The sequence below is a fragment of the Polypterus senegalus genome, chromosome 9 (assembly GCF_016835505.1).
Source record: "Polypterus senegalus isolate Bchr_013 chromosome 9, ASM1683550v1, whole genome shotgun sequence".
NCBI lineage: Eukaryota > Metazoa > Chordata > Cladistia > Polypteriformes > Polypteridae > Polypterus > Polypterus senegalus.
The window spans coordinates 175,995,956-176,017,248 of NC_053162.1; the positions used below are offsets into that span (position 1 = coordinate 175,995,956).

Sequence of the window (21,293 nt, forward strand, 5' to 3'; positions counted from 1 at the left end):
GCTTAAAGCACACAGGGCCGCGACGGCACCAGAAATCCCTCATTTTCTCTGCCAACGACACCAATGGGCACCAGTGGCCCTCAATGCCATGCATTTTTGTCAAGGATGCTCTAGTCACTCTATCACAGTCAAAGAGATTCCACACTTGGGCGGACATGTCTCCTTACATAAAAAGCTTCGTCTATGAACTGCCAAGAAAAAAAAAAAAAAAAAAAAAAAACTGCCCATCACAGATTCCACAAAAACAAACCCATCCGCTTCCGCGAGGAGACTTTTTTTTTTAAAAAAAGAACTTCTGCAAATACAAATACAAAGGGCAGACTGAGCCGTCTCATTTAAAAAAGTGGGCTCCAGCTCAGTGTCCAGATGGACAGAAGTGTCTGGCAGGTATTGGACGAGAGCCACACCATCTCCACCAAGTTGTAATGGAGGAAGCCCAGTGCAAAGCCGCAGAAGACGTCTGTCAGGTGGTGCTGGCCCAAAACAATCCGGGAAGTGCCCACCAGGAAGGCCCACAGGACTAGGAGGATACGCAAGGGCACTGCCAGGACGAGGTGGTTGAGGAGGAACTTCGACACCATAGCTGCTCTGCTGGCATGGGCTGCGGGGAAGGCATACACATCCATGGCAATTATGTCCAGAAAGCTGTGGGTTATATCTAGAGGGCCCTTACGCTTCACCAGCTTCTGCAAACCAGCCACTGTCATAATGTCCAAGATCAGTGCTGCAAAGAAAGAAAATGGGGGAAAAAAATGAATGTTTATACAAGATAATTATTAGAACATTAGCCCAGTGTGGACGAGGACAGGCCATTCATCCCAATAAAGCTCGCTAGGCATCTCCACTTCATTCTACTAAAATAGCATCACATCAAATTCTGAAAAGTCCCTAAAGTTGTAATGTCCACCATACTACTTGATATAGATAGATATATAGATATATATATATATATATATATAGATATATAGATATATATATATATATATATATATATATATCTATATATATATATATAGATATATATATATAGATATAGATATATATATATATATATATATAGATATATATATATATATATATATATATATATATATATATATATATATATATATATCTATATATATATATATATATATATATCTATATATATATATATATATATATATATATATCTATATATATATATATATATATATATATATATATATAAACACATGGAATAATCTATGTAACAATTCCCATGGAAATAACAATCTGTTTAAATTGTACATCTGCTTCTTGATACGTGAGTGCAGATCTGCAAAGTGGCCCGGGGGTTGGTGAGCAAAGCGAGCAGGGAGCAGAGCCCCCTAGTATATATATATATATATATATATATATATATATATATATATATATATATATATATATACCTACATATATCTCTACATATAGAAGTACAGTATATTCTGTATAGTATATATATAGTAGGTTCCAATATAAAGGGAGATTTCATACCCAGCCAGGAGGCCAATATGGAAGGACCAGGCAAATGGGCTTACCAGGAGCAGGCCATTCCCCCACACAGCAGGTGGCAGTATTCCTTGGTGTTGAACCTGACTAGGACACCCGCAGGGTGGCATGGGAATTGGAGTCCAGAAATGCAACCCTTTCAGGATCTTTGGGGACTGCCAGAGGGTGTTGCTGGACGAGGGGAGTGTTCTGGTTTCTGCATGACCAGAAGCAGTTCCTGGGTCGACTTTGAAAGAAAGCCTGCTGCTTCACTTTAGTTGAGTCAGAATCGGGAGGCAGTGGGCAACACAATTAAAAAAAAGTTATAATGTGTCAGTTTCCGTGACAGTCACTTGGATGAATAAATAAAATTTCTCTGTCAGAATGCGCCTGGCGGCGGACGGCTCAGCACTGGAGTCCAAAGAGTAGGGCTGGGAGAGGGCAACGCGGGGCGCACTTCTATGGGATAGATTGGCGTGTTTGTGTTTACTTCTTTTCAATATCAGTAAAATAACTGTCACACAAATAATAACAATTCGTAAAGACGATATAAAAATGGTGTCCACAAACAAAGTGATTAGTTCCTGTATTATAATATGTTCTGTGGTAATACGTAATTTCCGTTTCAAACATGAAAAGAATTTTATATATATAGATCTCTCTCTCTCTATATATATATATATATATATATATATATATATATATATATATATATATATATATATATATATATATATATATATATATACACATATATACACACACACACAGTATACACTGTATATACTTGTGTGGGTGTTAGCATATCGTAATCTCTTGGACCAATAGAGCGTGAGTTTTCTGCATTCGACTCATACGATCGACATTATACAATACCACAAATTATACGGTAAAATCAAGCCCGACTTATCCATGGGAGGACTTATCTGTGAGTATATATGATATATATCTCAATGTGTGTATATATATCTACAGTCATATGAAAAAGTTTAAGAACCCCTCTTAATTCTTTGGATTTTTGTTTCTCATTGGCTGAGCTTTCAAAGTAGCAACTTCCTTTTAATATCTGACATGCCTTATGGAAACAGTAGTATTTCACAGTTGACATTAAGTTTATTGGATTAACAGAAAATATGCAATATGCATCATAACAAAATTAGACAGGTGCATAAATGTGGGCACCCAACAGAGATATGACATCAATACTTAGTTGAGCCTCCTTTTGCTCCTTTGAGCCTCCAGACGCTGTCCTCCTATAGCCTGTGATGAGTGTCTGGACTCTGATGGAGGTATTTCTGACCATTCTTCATTACAAAATCTCTCCAGTTCAGTTCAATTTGATGGACAGCCTGCTTCAGATCATCCCGTAGATTTTCGATGATATTCAAGTCAGGGGACTGTGACGGCCATTCCAGAACATTGTACTTCTCCCTCTGCATGAATGCCTTTGTAGATTTCCAACTGTGTTTTGGGTCATTGTCTTGTTGGAATATCCAACCCCTGCTTAACTTCAACTTTGTGACTGATGCTTGAACATTATCCTGAAGAATTTGTTGATATTGGGTTGAATTCATCCGACCCTCGACTTTAACAAGGGCCCCAGTCCCTGAACTGGCCACACAGCCCCACAGCATGATGGACCCTCCACCAAAATTGACAATAGGCAGCAGGTGTTTTTCTTGGAATGCGTGTTCTTCTTCCGCCATGCAAAGCGCTTTTGTTCTGACCAAATAACTCATTTTGTCTCATCAGTCCAAAGCACTTTGTTCCAAAATGAATCTGGCTTGTCTAAATGAGCATTTGCATACAACAAGCGACTCTGTTTGTGGTGTGAGTGCAGAAAGGGCTTCTTTCTCATCACCCTGCCATACAGATGTTCTTTGTGCAAATTGCGCTGAATTGTAGAACGATGTACAGATACACCATCTGCAGCGAGATGTTCTTGCAGGTCTTTGGAGGTGATCTGTGGTTGTCTGTAACCATTCTCACAATCCTGCTCATATGCCGCTCCTGTATTTCTCTTGGCCTGCCAGACCTGCTGGTTTAACAGCAACTGTGCCTGTGGCCTTCCATTTCCTGATTCCATTCCTTACAGTTGAAACTGACAGTTTGAACCTCTGAGATGGCTTTTGTAGCCTTCCCTAAACCAGGAGACTGAACAATCTTTGTTTTCAGATCTTTGAGAGTTGCTTTGAGGATCCCATGCTGTCTGTCACTCTTCAGAGGAGAGTCAAAGGGAAGGAAGCACAACTTGCAATTGACCACCTTAAATACCTTTGACCACTCATGACTAGACACTCCTGTCTATGAAGTTCAAGGCTTAAAGAGCTCATCCAACCAAGTCATCAGCATTGAGCAGTGACAGGCATTCAAATCAGCACAATGACAAGGGGACCCACATTTGTGCACCGCCAGTTTTCACATTTGATTTAATTTCATACAACTAAATACTGCGTCACTAAAATCTTTGTTGAAAACACCCAGTGCTCAGATGTTCCTAGGAAATGAAAGACATACCACTGTTATCTTTTTTGTTGAAAGGAGAGTCAATGATTATGCAGGCTGAGAGGGGTTCCCAAACTTTTTCATATAACTGTTATGGCGGCCTGCCGGGACGCCCCATTCGATGTGTATTCAGGGGGAGCAGCCCTGGACGGTGCAGTACCTCCCCCTGGACGCTGGGTTGGAGGGGTGCTTCAGTCTCTCGCAGGGCTTCAGGGGAGATGGAGTTCTCCACAGCCCTGTTGGGGTCTGGGGTGGCCACCACGGGGCATGGCATGGGTCCCTGAGCCCAGCTGGACTAATCTTCAGCCCCACCCGGGAGTGCAACTGGAAACAGGTGATCAAACACCTGGAGCACTTTCGGGTGGGCCATAAAAGGAGCCAGCAACCACCACTCAACGGCCAGAGTCGGGTGGAAGGAGGACAAAGCTGTGGAGGAGTGGCGGTGAACGAGAGAGGAGTGTTTTTGACTTTAGTGTTTAGTGCTTGGGACTGTGTTGTGGCCGGGGGGATAACGGGGAAGTTGCCAGAAGGCGCTTGTTTAAGTTAAAGAAGAAGAGCAGAGGATTAAATGGGACAACCCGGCTGGTGTCCCAACTAATTTTCACTTGTCTTAGCTCTGTTTTGACCTGTGCTTGACCAGCTCACAATACACATAGATACACACACACCACACACACCCTATAACTGCGGGTGTGCCCAGTTGGGGGTGTCTTTCTCAAACGTGGACTTTCCAGAGAAGGATGATCTGCCCAAGACGAGTGCTTCAGAGGAGAAGCTGCCTAAGTAAATTCACGTGGCCAATGCGCACCAAGTGTTTGTTGGTGATGTGGCTCCGTTTCCCCATCTTATTTTTGTTTGCCAGAGCATTAAACAGGGTGGTCCGGTTGGCTGCACCAAGTCTTTCTTGGACAAATCTGGACACAAGATATTTCTGGAGGTTCCACCTTAGAGATGACACTTTCCACCATCTTCCACACTGACATTGCATGCCGTATCCCAGCCAGATAAATCAAATTGCAGTTTGCTAACAACTCAGGCGTGCGTACCACCACCCCGTAACCGATCACATTCTTATCGATTTAAGTCCTCGCTGCGTAGTATGCAAAATGTGGTTTATTTTTTGACAATATGGTGTATAAAAATAAATCGTTACTGTCAGTGCGCAACAGCTTGCCTTTACAAATGTCATCCATTATACATTAATCCCAGTCACGCGAGATACATTTAATTACGAAATGAATGAAGGGCCGCGTTTTAGGGCGAGTGCTCAATTTGCTGATGAACTACTTAGTGGGATCTTTTTTAGCAAAGGCCTCAGCTCTCCGCTTGCCAATTCCTTCTGATGTGCAGAAGTGTTTTTGATGATGGATGTCTTCACTGAATGCTGAATGCATTTTCTGTTGCTGTCCAGGGTTGTCTACTGGGGGTTACTTTAACTGTAAATTCTGCAGTTTTTATTTATCTGTCAATCCCGCCATCCAGTGCATTGAAGGAACGGCACCTGGTCTGCTGGTATTTAGGGTCTGCTCTGCCACGAATAGTAGGTGATGCTGCGGCCTCCTCCTCCTCCTCCTCCTTCACAGCCAAGTGCAGTTTGGACCCTCCTGTTTCACGGTCTCATTCTCTTAAACCCCACTTTTCCTTCCTCATTCCAAGTGTTGTCTCCTGCCCTTGCTGTCCCCTGTCCTTGTCACCGCACCCCTTTCCTCACATCCCTTCTCAACACCTTCCTGTTGGAAACGTTCACCTTTATCTGAACAAAGCCACTGACATCCGGCTGTGGTTCATGAAATACCCTGAGGACACCCCTGAAATTGGGCTGCCCGCTTTTACAGTTTACAGACACAGTTGCCCAAAGTGGTGCGGATGGACTTGGGGCCTTCCAGCATATTCTGTCAAAGCCCATCTGTGGATAAGGGCAAAAAAAAAAAAAAAATACGCACAGTCGGGCTACTCCCAAATAAACAGGACTCCTCGGTAGCTTTTCCTTTGCGTTATGTTAACCCCCGGAAAAACAAACCAAAAAAAAAAAACAGAATTTTTATCCACTAGAAAAAAACGTTATGAACAGAAACATGGAAATCCCAAAGCGTCAACATAAATACCTTAAGAGAGGTCTGTCGAATTATTTGATACACTTCACGTGATTTGAAACACCGACACATAACCTTATGGAGCAAGCGGGACGGTACGAGCGTGTTCTTTGTGCAGTTTTCAGGTAATGACATTCCTTCTGTTGCTTGAACATGACAGGGTAGAATTTCCATGCTTGATCCACATGATCGACGCTCCCATTGTGTTATTGTGGGTGTCATGGCTCAGCCAGGCTGGTGTTCAAAGTTGGGCTTGTGGCATATCAGATATTTCTGGTTGCAGTCATGACTGTGGTCATGTTCTGCTCAGTTTAACTCACCATTTGGAGTTATCTACTGCATTTTAAACCGATGCTTGGGAACAGTGGCTAAGACAGGTGGGGTTCACTCCACCAGCTAAAGCAGGGGTCGCCAACTCCAGTCCTGGAGGACCACCGTGGCTGCAGGTTTTCATTCTAACCCTTTTCTTATTGTGTGACCGGTTTTTGCTGTTAATTAATTTCTTTTGAACTACTGTTTTACTCGTGTACAACGCGCCCTTGTGTAACACGCGCACCCTCATTTTTACAAAGAAAATCAAGAGAGAGAGAAAATCGTTTTGCCCGTGTACGAGAAAGTGTTGTGATTATATAGGAAGCAGAGAGAGAGAGAGAGAGAGAGAGCAAATGCACGAGCAAGTGACTGAGCGAGCGAGAGAGAGAGAGAGAGCAAATGCACGAGCAAGTGACTGAGCGAGCGAGAGAGAGAGAGAGAGAGAGAGAGAGAGAGCAAATGCATGAACAAGTGACTGAGCGAGCGAGAGAGAGAGAGAGAGAGAGAGAGAGGAGAGAGAGAGAGAGAGAGAGAGAGAGAGAGAGCAAATGCACAAGCAAGTGACTGAACGAGCGAGAGAGAGAGAGAGAGAGAGAGAGCAAGAGACTGAGCGAGCGAGAGAGAGAGAGTTAGAGAGAGAGAGAGAGAGAGCATGAGCAAGAGAGAGAGAGAGAGAGAGAGAGAGCAAATGCACGAGCAAGTGACTGAGCGAGAGAGAGAGAGAGAGAGAGAGAGAGAGCAAATGCATGAGCAAGTGACTGAGCGAGCGAGCGAGAGAGAGTTAGAGAGAGAGCGCATGATCAAGAGAGAGAGAGAGAGAGAGCAAATGCACAAGCAAGTGACTGAACGAGCGAGCGAGAGAGAGAGCGCATGATCAAGAGAGAGAGAGAGAGAGAGCAAATGCACGAGCAAGTGACTGACTGACTGAGCGAGCAAGCGAGAGAGAGAGAGAGAGAGAGAGAGAGAGAGAGAGAGAGAGAGTGCCCAAGCAGAAGAAGTAAAGTAAATTTTCTAATGATAATTTTCCGGAAAAAATGTGCGCGTGGTACACACGTAAATACAGTAATTTTAATTGACTTGCTCTTGAAGACTCAGATCCCTCAATTGTTTCTTTTTCCTTAATTAGAAGCCAAACAATAATGAGGTACAAAATGAGCCAAAACAACTGGTGTCCATCATACAATATTTGAAATTAAAGAAAGATGAAGGTCTCGGGAATGCTGATCTGCTCAGGTCCCCAGTGCTCTTAGAAAAGAGAAAATCAACAATTTCAGAAATGTCTTCTAATGCTCCACGAGAGCAGCAACAAGCAACAGAATCAAAGAACAAGTTTAATTAACAACAACAATCTGCACCTCATTAAGCAACTGGTTGGAGTGAAATTGGTTGGAATTTGAAACCCTGACTGAGTTGCTCTGCTGTTGGCTCGCTCACGTCACATTTCAATTCTGTTTGGGTGCCATTTAAGGAAAGAAATGAAGCAATGCAGTAGAACGATGAAGAAATCTTGTGAATTAATTTAAATTGAATTGCTTTTTTAAGAAGTTAATTAGCAGCACAAACAGGACACTCATTAAAAAAATGAAAACCTGCAGCCGCAGTGGTCCTTCAGGACCAGACTTGGTGACCCCTGAGCTAAAGCACGATAGCAGTATTTCTGGGAGTAAGTGGTTCAAAAACAAAGATGTCCCACCTGCCAGTAAACTAAGAAACGGGTAGATATGTAAAACATTGCCAGGACTGGCCAATCACAAATCACTTCCATTGGCCAATGCAAATGAGGTGATGTCTTTAGTGAATATTTAACCCTTAAACTGCCCAAACCAAATATAGTCAGTTCCCAGTGGCAATTTGCCAGCACGCCAGAGCTGATCAGTCCGTGCCATAGATTTGTTGAGAAGCCCACTGGCGCCCCCTGCAGCGTCACTATCCCTGGGATTCAGCCGCTGCACTAGACTTGCCTACAGTGATCCACGTTGGCCTCTGTGTGCAGCCAGCTGAAGCACAGATAGCTCTGTGATTTACTGAATTTCATCAATGGCGTCAATTGCACCTTGCACATATAATAATGTATTGTTGTTGTACTTTTTTATAGTTTTTACAGTTCATTCGTAGTGTGTAAAATGATCAGCGTTGCAGTAATTGTGATGCTCTTTGTATGATAAAAAAATATGTGTTCCATTAAAATTTCACCTTTTCTTGGTGAATTGTCACGTTTCCTTAAAAAGTGCAGCAAAAAAGTATTTGGCATCAGGGGGTGCATTAACCCCCCAAGTATGTGGCAGTTTAAGGGAACACAGCCATTTCTTTCTTGCGTCTTTCCTTTTCTGAATGGATGAGTAGTCATTTTCTCAAACTAAATAAGGAGAAAACAGAAATCTTAGTGATTTGCAAAAATGGATTTCGTGAGGGTATTAGAAATAAACTTGATCCATTAGGATTAAAAGTCAAGATGGAGGTTGAGAATTTAGGGGTGACTATTGGACTCTGACCTGAATTTTAAATCATATCTTAATCAGATCACTAGGACAGCATTTTTTTCACTTAAGAAATATAACAAAAGTTAGACCTCTTATAACTTAAAAAGATGCTGAGAAATGAGTTCACACGTTTGTTTTCAGTCGACTAGATTACAGTAACGCACTCCTCTCAGGACCACCCAAAAAAAGATGTCAATCCATTACGACGAGTGCAGAATGAGGCTGCCAGAATCTTAACTAGGAAAAGAAAATCTGAGCACATCACCCCAGTCTTAGCGTCACTACACTGGTTACCTGTGCCATTTAGAATTGACTTTAAAATGCTGCTGATGGTTTACAAAGCCTTAACTCTTTTAGGGCTGATGCCGACTTTTGTCAACAGCTGGGGTTGAGGTTGGATGTTGACTTTAGTTGACATCCAGGGGCAGAGGGTAATAATCAGCTGGAGATGTCAACAGAACTCGCCATCACGTTATGGGTAGACCCTCTTTGCTAGGAGGACCGGTAGACTCATTGACTTGACATTGAATCCCTGTGTGCAGAGTAAACTACGTCTAGAATGGCACTGATGTCGGGCAAAAGAGCAAAGCAAAATACCCTGTGGGCATTATTAATTTTTTTTTGCTTTTTGCATGCTATTGCTGAATCAGACTGTGACTTACCAAACTTCGATTTTGATGCAAGTGATCTGGAAATCAAAAACGAAAGGCAGGTAGCTGTTTCTTTTCCAAATAGTGCCATTCAGAATATAAATGGTCAGACAAACAATTATGTAGTAAGTATGTGAGCAGTGTGACAGTCCATCGTAGAAAGCTGATGCTTAATGTTAAATGCAGATTGTGTTTGCTTTGTATGCTTTTTAGAGTTTTTGGGGAAAATAAAAAAAAAATAGCTCTGAAAGAGTTCAACAATCTCACTCCATTCTGTATTTCCGAATGCCTGTCACCTTACAGTCCAAATCGTAACCTTAGATCTTCAAATGAGGGTCTGCTTCAGGGTCGGATTTAGATGAAAAGAGGCCCTAGGCTATTCCACTTACGAGGCCCTTTCACCTCCCATTTTTAAGTTTGTTCAAATTGCTAACAATTTGAATGTAGGCCCCTGGCTGAAGCCTAGTTAGCCTAATAGGAAAATCCGGCCCTGGTCTGCTTATTATTCCAAAAAGAGGTGGTGAGGCGGGCGGCCTTCTGCTGTTATGCACCTCAAATCTGGAATACGAGTTTACTGACAGAAATTCACCGGGCTAATACGTTGGAGCACTTTAAAAAACTGAAACTAAAAACTCATTACTGTAACATGGCTTTCTCAGAGCTTCATTTTAGTGTAACCCTCATATTCTGTATATGCATTGAATTATCATTATCATTCATGGTGGCTCCTCAATCCGTACTGACCCCTACTTTCTCTGCTGCTCTTTTTCTAGTTTTCCGTTATCCTGATCTGCGCCACCACCATCTGATCAAAGCACCATGCAGTTGACGGATTGAAGGCCAGAGGTCCACATGACCATCATCATCATCATCCAATTCTTCCATGTGAAGCCTAAAAATCTGCAGGCTGATTGAGATCATTTATGTTAGGCGGCTGGGTGGTCTCGTGGCCTCAGAACCCCTGCAGATTTTATTTTTTTCTGTCCTCCCTGGCCAGTGGACCTTACTTTATTCTTTGTTAATTAGTATTGCCCAATTTTATTTTTATATTTTTCCTTTCCTCATCTTCTAAAGTACTTTGAGCTGCTGTACATCATTTGTATCAAAATGTGCTCTAGAAATAAATGTTGTTATTTTGGAGTGAACTGTTTAACTTTGAATTTTTAACTAAAGTTTTTAAAACAATGATATTCTGTCTGTGGAATCTTTTCAACATGTCAAGCTTTTTGCCAGAATCCCCAGAAGCAAACTGAGGCTGCCGACTTTGCTAATTTTGGGTCAACATAGAATTCAGGGCCCAAGAAACACTCAATTTCTGAATGAAAACTACGTCAACGGTGTGGTGTAGTGGTTAAGGTGAGGGACCCCAAACCCTGAGATTGGGGGGTTCAAATCCTACTACTGACACCTGTGTGACCCTGAACAAGTCACCTGACCTGCCTGTGCTCCAATTGGAAAACCAAAAGAAATGGAACCAATCGCATCGTAAATGTTGTAAGTCTCATGGATAAAGGCGTCAGCCATTTAAGTAGAGAAGGTGGGAGCGGAGGATGCCATCATCTATATGCTACACCGATCCCTCTCCCACCTGGACAGAGGCAGTGGTGCTGTAAGAATTATGTTTCTGGACTTCTCTAGTGCCTTCAACACCATCCAACCTCTGCTCCTTAGAGACAAGCTGACTGAGATGGGAGTAGATTCAAACCTGGTGGCATGGATTGTGGACTATCTTACAGACAGACCTCAATATGTGCGTCTTGGGAACTGCAGGTCTGACATTGTGTGCAGCAATACAGGGGCGCCGCAGGGGACTGGACTTTCTCCGGTCCTGTTCAGTCTATATACATCAGACTTCCAATACGACTCGGAGTCCTGCCACGTGCAAAAAGTTCGCTGATGACCCTGCTATTGTAGGCTGCATCAGGAGTGGGCAGGAGGAGGAGTACAGAAAGTTAATCAAAGACTTTGTTAAATGGTGCGACTCAAACCACTTACACCTTAACACCAGCAAGACCAAGGAGCTGGTGGTGGATTTTAGGAGGCCTAGGCCCCTCATGGACCCTGTGATCATCAGAGGTGACTGTGTGCAGAGGGTGCAGACCTATAAATATCTGGGAGTGCAGCTGGATGACAAATTGGACTGGACTGCCAATACTGATGCTCTATGTAAGAAAGGTCAGAGCAGAATATACTTTCTGAGAAGGTTGGCATCCTTCAACATCTGCAGTAAGATGCTGCAGATGTTCTACCAGACGGTTGTGGCGAGTGCCCTCTTTTACGCGGTGGTGTGCTGGGGTGGCAGCATAAAGATGAAAGACGCTTCACGCCTGGACAAACTTGTTAAGAAGGCAGGCTCTATTGTAGGATTAAAGTTGGACAGTTTGACATCTGTGGCAGAGCGACGGGCACTAAGCAAACTCCTGTCAATCATGAAGAATCCACTGCATCCACCGAACAGGATCATCTCCAGGCAGAGGAGTAGCTTCAGTGACAGACTTTTGTCACCGTCCTGCTCCACTGACAGACTGAGGAGATCGTTCCTCCCCCACACTATGCGACTCTTCAATTCCACCCGGGAGTAAATGCTAACATTAATTTTATTTTAAATTTTTTCATTTTATTACTACTTAATTTAATATTGTTTCTTTGTATCAGTATACTGCTGCTGGATTATGTGAATTTCCCCTTGGGATTAATAAAGTATCTATCTATCTAGATGTCATGTTAAATGTTCACATTACAAGCCTCTGGTGGCTTAATTTCTGATTTTTTGCTCGAATCGGATTCACCCGACTTGACGATTCACATTCACAGGTACAAGTGACCTGCAGTATCTAAATGTCCTCTGAAACGGCACGCATGCGCACATTGATACGCTTGTGCACGAGTCATCGGAGTCCCCAACACATGTGAGACGACTCGTGCTATTAAAATGGATGCTCTAGTAGTTTATGGATGTACCGCATTTTGCTCTGGAGGATGGCAAACAGTTCATCAGCTGTACGTGATTAAGTCTGAGAAGGCAGCAAAAAAACCCAACATCTCGCTTTTACTGTTTTTGCAGCTACTGCTGGCTCTGCTGTGCCAAGAGATTGGTGGGAACGAGAAAGGAGCCGGCAATGGTGGGGCCCTGACTGTTGTTACAGCTTCGACTCTCCACCATTGCCGTTTTTGCCGCACCGCCGGTGCTGGCCGATGATGACGGCGCTCAGAAAACCTCCCAAATTCCAGTCGGACTGTTCTCACTCATGTCACATGACAAGGAATCGGACACGTATCCAATCTAGGACTACTTCTGAAAGTGGCTTGGATTAATAAGAGATGCCCCTTCAGTCTCAGTTTTCAAATCCCTCTGAAGACTCACGACTTCAGTTTAGCACACCCTGACTAGAGCTGCTGATTAACTGTACAGACTGCATCTCTCTTGTTAGTCATTAGCACTAAAACAGAAGTAACATGAGAGTTAGAATTTGAAACTAACCCTCACCTATTCTGTTTCTCTTCTTAGTACTCACGTGTGCCGCTTGGTGCCACGGCCCATCTGCCAAGTTGTTTTGTCTGCCTAAGGTAAACTCATCCATGATGGAGGATCGCAGGAATCGTGAGAAAGAGGGGTCCTTTCATCGGATTGGCTGGCCCAGCTGTGGAATGCCCAAATGGGGGAGGCAGCTTGATGGCCGAGGTCTCCAGGACTCTGAACAAATCCAAATCCTATTATGTGATGTCATCTACTGTTAAATTCTGCTCCATACTTGTAATATTTTTATTTTTATACTGTATTGAGGATTTGTTCTGTTCTGTGTATTGTATTGTATTGACCCCCTTCTTTTGACACCCACTGCACGCGCAACCTACCTGGACAGGGGTCTCTCTTTGAACTGCCTTTTCCGAGGTTTCTTCCATTTTTTTCCCTACAAGGGTTTTTTGGGAATTTTCTTCTTGTCTTCTTACGAGAGTCAAGGCTGGGGGGCTGTCAAAAGGCTGGGCCTGTTAAAGCCCATTGCGGCACTTCCTGTGTGATTTTGGGCTATACAAAAATAAACTGTATTGTATTGGATTTCACCTGCGGTGGGTTGGCGGCCTATCCAGGGTTTGTTTCCTGCCTTGCACCCTGTGTTGGCTCGGATTGGCTCCAGCAGACCCCCGTGACCCTGTAGTTAGGATATAGTGGGTTGGATAATGGAGGGATGGATGGATGGATTTCAGCCCTGGTAACATCCAACTTGTGTCAAATTGAGGCAAAAACAATCAGATTTAAGTCACTTCGGCCTGGTAATTCAAACGTAGTCTTATTTCATTTTGTTTTTTTTTTTTTTTCTGTTTTTCAAAAATGGACGGCTATGAATGATAGAAAAAAGTATTTAAAGATGCTCACTAGACACGTCCAGGGCTGTCTTAACAGAATCATAGGCCCCCGGGCAAAGCAGAGTACTGGGTCTCCTGTTTTGATAGCAAAACAGAAACATACATAGGCATCAGAAAAAACGTGGGCCCCTGTGCTTGTGGGGCCCCCGGGCAACTGCCCAGCATGCCCATGTGTTAAGCCCTGGACACGTCTCCTTTCAAATCTTGGGCTCTTCACTAGTCCAGCTTTTGGGTGTCATTCTATACAACTTACCTCAGGGACTCACTGTCTCGATGTCAAGGCTCCCTAATGTCGGCTGCTTTTCTTACTCCAGTGCCAGGACTACAAGCTGGGCAAGTTTAAAGATGGCAGACCATTTTGGGATAATATTCTTCTGATCATGTTGTGATTGGTATTGTTTATTTTACAAGATTTTCTATGTTTGTTATTTTTTATATGGAATTATGTTTGGAGGGGGAAATCACAGAACTTTTCTCCTGTTTTGTTCTCTTTCTAAATTGTTATTTTCGCATAATTCTGAGTGTTTTGCATCTTATTTCAATGTCATCCTCATTTTCACGTGCAATGCCATTTTAGAGCAGATGCAGAAAGTCTGCAGACCCCTCCACTGCACACTTTATTGTGCTGTAGATTTAGTTTGGGACGGATACATCTGGCATTTTTGCCTATTAATCTGCACACAGTAACCCCTAATGACAAATGAAAACATGTTTAAGAAAGGCTTGCAAATCTATTGAAACTGAAAACTGGAAATTTCGCGGTCTGAGAAGTATTCAGACACTTCATTCAGTATTTTCCACACATCCCTTTGGCAGCAGTTTCACCTTTGAGTCTTCTAAGTAAGTCTCTAAAAGCTTTGCACACCTGGATTTGGGCAGCCCATCTTATTCTTCCTGGCCGATGCTCTCAACTTCCATTAGATTGGATGCGAAGCGCCTGTAAACGGGGTTTCAAGTCTAGACTTTGGTTGGGACACTCAAAGACACTTACAGACTTGTCCTGAAGCCACCCCAGCATTGGCTTTGCAATATGCTTCAGGTCATTGTCATGCTGGCAGGTGAACCGTCACCACAGTCGGAGGGCAGGTTGTCGTCAAGGACTTCTCGGCATTTGGCTGAAATCATCCTTCCTTCAATTCAGAGGTCTCCCTGTCCCTGCCGCTGAGAAACACACAGATATCTTGATGCTGTGGCAATCATGTCTTCACCAAACACAGCGTTTGGAGTTCTTCCCAGAGAGTCAGTTCTCATCTCATGAGACCAGAGTATCTTTTTCCTCATGATATCAGTGACTGACTGACGTTGCAGGTGTTCTGTGAAGTTGTGGGCATAACGTAACCTACATCATATCTATTGCAGGCTGCAGTTAGTCCCTTCTCTGCCAAACGGGATATAACAGAGACTTACGCATTGCATTAGTCATTCCAACAGATGGCGCATCACAAACATTAACACTGCTCTTACGAATCACAACAGAGCGTAACTGCAGGCCGTAATACCTGTGAGGCGAGTCACATAACACCCCATCATCACACAATGCTCACAATGTCAGTCACGAAACACTCATCAAATGCCCGGCTACACTACAGTTGAGATTAGGATTGTGGGATGGATACCTGACTCGGAGGGCATTTTGTGACTGACGTTGTGGGTGTTCCGTGATGTTGTTGGTATTAAGTAACCAACATCATACCCATTGCAGGCTGCAGTTAGACCCATCTGTACAAAATGACATTTAACAGAGACATACGGCATGCATTACATAAGTTATTCCAGCAGGTGGTGCATCGCAAAAATTCATGGTAGTACATTTTATTACTACACAATGTTTATGATGCACCATCTGTTGGAATGACAAATAGTAAGCATTCTATTACTTCATGCATTATAAAATACATTGCACTGCTAATGTTAATGTGAAGGTGATTACTTAGATCTCTACCTGACTTAGACAGGCAGCATAGCTAACCAGCTTGATAAAATGGACATGATCTGTCTCTCTCATTCCAACAGATGGCGCATCACCAACATTAGTAGTAATAAAGTGCATTGCATTTGCCATTCCAACAGATGGTGCATCACAAACATGAACGCTGCTTTTACAAATAACAGAGATGGAGGCCTTTAAGTACAGTACTACAAATGTTTGTGATGCACCATCTGTTGGAATGACAAATGCAATGCATTTTATTATTACATGAATTAAAATAAAATTCCAACAGAAGGTGCACTACTAATGTTAATGTGGAGGAGTACAGGGATTACTTAGATCTCAACCCGACTTAGACGGGCAGTACAGCTAGCGACCTTAATAAAATAGTAAGTGTCTGTGCATCTGTGTGTCTATCCAGTTGCTAAGTCTCTGTTATTCCAAACAATGGCACATCACCAACATTAGTAGTAATAAAGTGCATTGCATTTGCCATTCCAACAGATGGTGCATCACAAACATGAACGCTGCTTTTACAAATAACAGAGATGGAGGCCTTTAAGTACTACAAATGTTTGTAATGCGCCATCTGTTGGAATGACAAATGCAATGCATTTTATTATTACATGAATTAAAATAAAATTCCAACAGAAGGTGCACTACTAATGTTAATGTGGAGGAGTAAAGGGATTACTTTGATCTCAACCCGACTTAGACGAGCAGTACAGCTAGCCACCTTAATAAAATAGTAAGTGTCTGTGCATCTGTGTGTCTATCCAGTTGCTACGTCTCTGTCATTCCAAACAATGGCACATCACCAACATTAGTAGTAATAAAGTGCATTGCATTTTCCATTCCAACAGATGGTGCATCACAAACATGAACGCTGCTTTTACAAATAACAGAGATGGAGGCCTTTAAGTACTACAAATGTTTGTAATGCGCCATCTGTTGGAATGACAAATGCAATGCATTTTATTATTACATGAATTAAAATAAAATTCCAACAGAAGGTGCACTACTAATGTTAATGTGGAGGAGTAAAGGGATTACTTTGATCTCAACCCGACTTAGACGGGCAGTACAGCTAGCCACCTTAATAAAATAGTAAGTGTCTGTGCATCTGTGTGTCTATCCAGTTGCTAAGTCTCTGTCATTCCAAACAATGGCACATCACCAACATTAGTAGTAATAAAGTGCATTGCATTTGCCATTCCAACAGATGGTGCATCACAAACATGAACACTGCTTTTGCAAATCCCACACCAAATGGCATATAACAGAGATGAAGGCATTTTAGCACTACAAATGTTTGTAATGCATCATCTGTTGGAATGACAAATGCGATGAATTTTATTATTATATGTATTAAAAAAACATTCCAACAGATGGTGCACTACTAATATTAATGAGGAGGTGTACGGTGATTACTTAGATCACAATACTAATAAAAGGATAAGTGTCTGTGTGTCTATCCGGTTGCTATGTCTCTGTCATTCCAAAAGCTGTCACATCACCAACATTTCTAGTAATAAAATGCATTGCATTTGTCATTTCGACAGATGGTGCATCAGAAACATTAACACTGCTTTTACAAATTCCACACCAAATGGCTGATCCTGAGCTCTGACCTCCAAAGATCATGTGAAAAGATCATTTCCCCTTGGGGATTAATACAGCACTCCAAAATGGCATATAACAGACACATAGGCGCTGCATTTTATTGCTACAAATGTTCGAAATGCGCCATGTGTTGGAATGACAAACGCAATACATTTTACTACTGCGTGCATTGCAAAATACGTTCCAACGGATGGCGCACTACTAATTTTAATGCAGAGGTGATTACTTACAGGTGATCTCAAGCCGGCTAAGACTTTATAAGCCTGTGAACTTGCGGCTCCTTTTACTTTTTCTGTGCTAAGGACACTCTGTAGGCCATTTTCATTTACAACGAAATGGCTGAGTTACTTTTCTGAGGAGTAACTTTAACCTAGGACGAGAGCTCTTATTTAGATATTTTATGTTTAGAGACCTCATACTTTACTCTTACAATATTCTGATTTTTTTTTAAAGCTCCAAGACTTGGGCCCATGTATTATTTAAATGAAGAGTCCAGAAATTGAGCAATCGCACTTCTCCAAAAATGTGAGATGCACTCTAATAGGAGAATACATTGACACTGTCCTCTTGTTCATATTTTTCAAAAGTGAGGGGACAGCGGATGTGGTGACATTATCGCTATGGTAATGATTTTATTCCGTGTTCTACTTTAAGCACACAGTTTCTAGATCTGCACTGCGCATCTTCCTCGATTTCATCGCTAACCCCTGTGGACACCATCTGCATGGATGCGTTTCTCGGTTTTATCACGGTGGGCTCTCTCCTACAACTCTCACGGGAGCCTGGCATCTCGTCTTAATTTTCTCTCAGCGCTTCTCCGCCAGTGTCAAGTAAGCAGTCAACTTTAAACTTTGAGAGATGACTCATCAGCTGGTGTCCTCTTACATTGAAGACGTGCAGCAGGCCAAACGCAGGAGAACCTGCTGCCGTCAGTCAGTCGGTCGGAACGAGCGCCGTATCACGTGAAATCAATCTGACCCCCCTGAGCCACGAGGGGCATCCTGCTTCACGTCAAGGAGGCCAATCTGAACTTGAAGGATTTCATGGCCCTGTGTCGGAGGTTTTACTCTGCTCGCTGTGACGCTGATGGTTTATAACCGGTGCCACACTGAGTATAGGCATTTAGGCAGAAAAAGAAAGAATCCTTGCATTGTATTAAAATCAGGGGCTGCAATGTGAAGTAAATGAACTTGAGTTTTATTTATTTATTGACATGAATTCAGTAGCTGTGTGAATATTGCAACCCAAGCTGAAAACCCAAAATATGGCAACTGCACTCATCTCGGGGACCACCGTGGCCTTGCTGGTTCTGCAGGACCGTTTTATGAAATGCTGGCGATCAGTAAACAGCAATGCAGATGTAAAATGTACAACAGGCTGCACCTCTGACCCGGCTGTCACATTTTATTTTATAAAGTACCCTTCTACAGTGGTCACCATCTCAGACACTTTGAGTGACCCCTATTCTCCACTTTATACTCTTTGTTATGCAGACTTTAACAAAATGTCCCCAAATTCCTACATTAGCCCTCATGTTATGCAATGTTTTATATCAATGACCTCAGGCAGCAAGACAGAGTATCAGAGTTACACGTTTCTTTATGTATTATAGATCTTCTTCTTTCGGCTGCTCTCATTACGTGTCGCCACAGCAGATCATCTTCCATATCTTTCTGTCCTCATCATCTTGCTCTGTCACACCCATAACCTGCATGTCCCCTCTCACCACATCCATAAACCTTCTCTTAGGCCTTCCTCTTTTCCTCTTGCCTGGTAGCTCTATCCTTAGTGCCCTTTTCCCAATATACCCAGCATCTCTCCTCTGTACATGTCCAAACCAACGCAATCTGGCTTGGTCTTCCAACCGTCCAACATAAGCTGACCCTCTAATATCCTCATTTCTACTCCTGTTCATCCTCGTCACACCCAATGCCAATCTTAGCATCTTTAACTCTGCCACCTCCAGCTCTGTCTACCACTTTCTGGTCAGTGTCACTGTCTCCAGCCCATATAACACAGCTGGTCTCACTACCGTCCTGTAGACCTTCCTTTTTTAGTTTTGCTGATACCCATCTGTCACAAATCACTCCTAACACTCTTCTCCACCCATTCCACGCTACCTCCACTCTCTTGTTCACTGCTCTTCCACACTAACTGTTACTCTGTACTGTTGATCCCAAGAATTTAAACTCATCCACCTTCTCAAACTCTACTCCCTCCATCCTCACCATTCCACTGACCTCCCTCTCATTCACACACGTTTTCTATCTTGGTGGTCCTACTGACCTTCATTCCTCTCCTCTCTAGAGCAGATCTCCACCTCTCCAGGGTCTCCTCAACCTCCTCCCTACTCTCTCTACAGATCACAATGTCCTCAGCAAACATCACAGTCCACGGGGACTCCTTTCTAATCTCGTCTATCAACCTGTCCATCACCATTGGAGATAAGAAAGGGTTCAAAGCCGATCCCTGATGTAATCCCACCTCCACCTTGAATGCATCCATCACGGTCACACTTCCCTCGTACATATCCTGCACAACTCTCACATACTTCACTGCCACTCCTGACTTCCTCACACAATACCACAGCTCCTCTCGAGACACCCTGTCATATGCTTTCTCCAGGTCCACAAAGATATTAGGCTCTAAATAATACACAAAGTACAAATGTTAGTGTTGGCAAAATAATGCAACCAGGTGACTGGCCGTCTTATTGAATCGTCTCTGGTTGGGCCTGGCCCTTGATCCAGCAAGGCCTTTGAATATGGCCGCTGAGAGACATGGACTTCTCCTCTGTGGATGGAAAACGGCAGAGTGAGACACACTGGGTTTCTTTGTTACCTGTTGTAAGTGCTATGGAGGAAGGACAGGCATCCTGGCCAGGATGAAGGATGAATTCTTACCTAGATAGGAAGCCATAATGGATGGATTGGGCAAATCGACATACTGGGAACAGTTCATTTTCCCAACACAACAGATAGCAGAGTTCCTCAGGGCTGAATAGAACACCCACAGGGTGGAATGGCAGTTGGAGTCTGCAAACACAGTCCAATCGGGGTCTTTCCAGGTGATGACTGCCCTGGTTTCCACACAACCACAACCTGGGTGTGACAAGAGAAGCAGTTCCCTGGTCGGAGTCAAAGGGAAGTCTGCAGCCTCACTTGATTGAATCAGAGCGGGCAAACCTCTGTGGGTGGTGGAAGGAGAGATTTTGTATTTGTGCACGGTGGCTGGCGTTTCTGTAAGGAAGGCAAATACATTTTTTTTATTTGAACCAGAATTGTGTTTGGACATTATTGAATCTTTGGTCTGGGGGCTCAGTCGCACCTCCTTATGATTACACTGTCTTTATCGCAATCCAGCTTCCTTAATGTACTTCCCCGACCATTAGGATAAGCCGACTCCCTACTTCATACCAGTCCTCTTCTGGCACAACTCACTCGACCAATCACAGCACCCATTCTAGCCCAGGCTTTCCTCCTGGATGTGGAAGTGGTGTCACAAATACTACCGATCTTTTCCTTTTCAGGCCATGCCGGCCTGTTAATGGCCCGTCATCTCAGGCCCACATGTATTCCCTCAGGCTAGCAGACCGGTCAGTTTCTCACATTTTAGTATTACATGTATCCACTGGTGAACATCCTTTCCAGTAACATTTGATCAGATTTTTGTCTGAGGTCTGTAGTGGGTATCGGTCTTATATGGGAGCGGCATCTGGGGGTAGCAAGTGGGGTGACCCACCCCAGGCCCCGCCCCTAAGGGGGCCCCACTTTTGAGGTCCGAGTGTCCCGTTTGAGCGGATTTGTCATGTTATATTTTCCATATATACACATATATATACACA

At 43.2% G+C, this 21,293-nt stretch overlaps 1 protein-coding gene across 1 annotated transcript in view; it reads right to left on the reverse strand.

Moving 5' to 3' along the window:
- Positions 1-272: 272 nt before the first annotated feature.
- The window catches only part of LOC120536049 (inactive phospholipid phosphatase 7), a 37,987-nt gene continuing 16,966 nt past the window's right edge, over positions 273-21,293 (reverse strand). Inside the window, exon 2 of the mRNA XM_039764386.1 lies at positions 273-724. Coding sequence (XP_039620320.1) covers positions 336-724 — 389 coding nt within the window. The 3' untranslated portion in view covers positions 273-335. The remainder of the gene's footprint in view (positions 725-21,293) is intronic.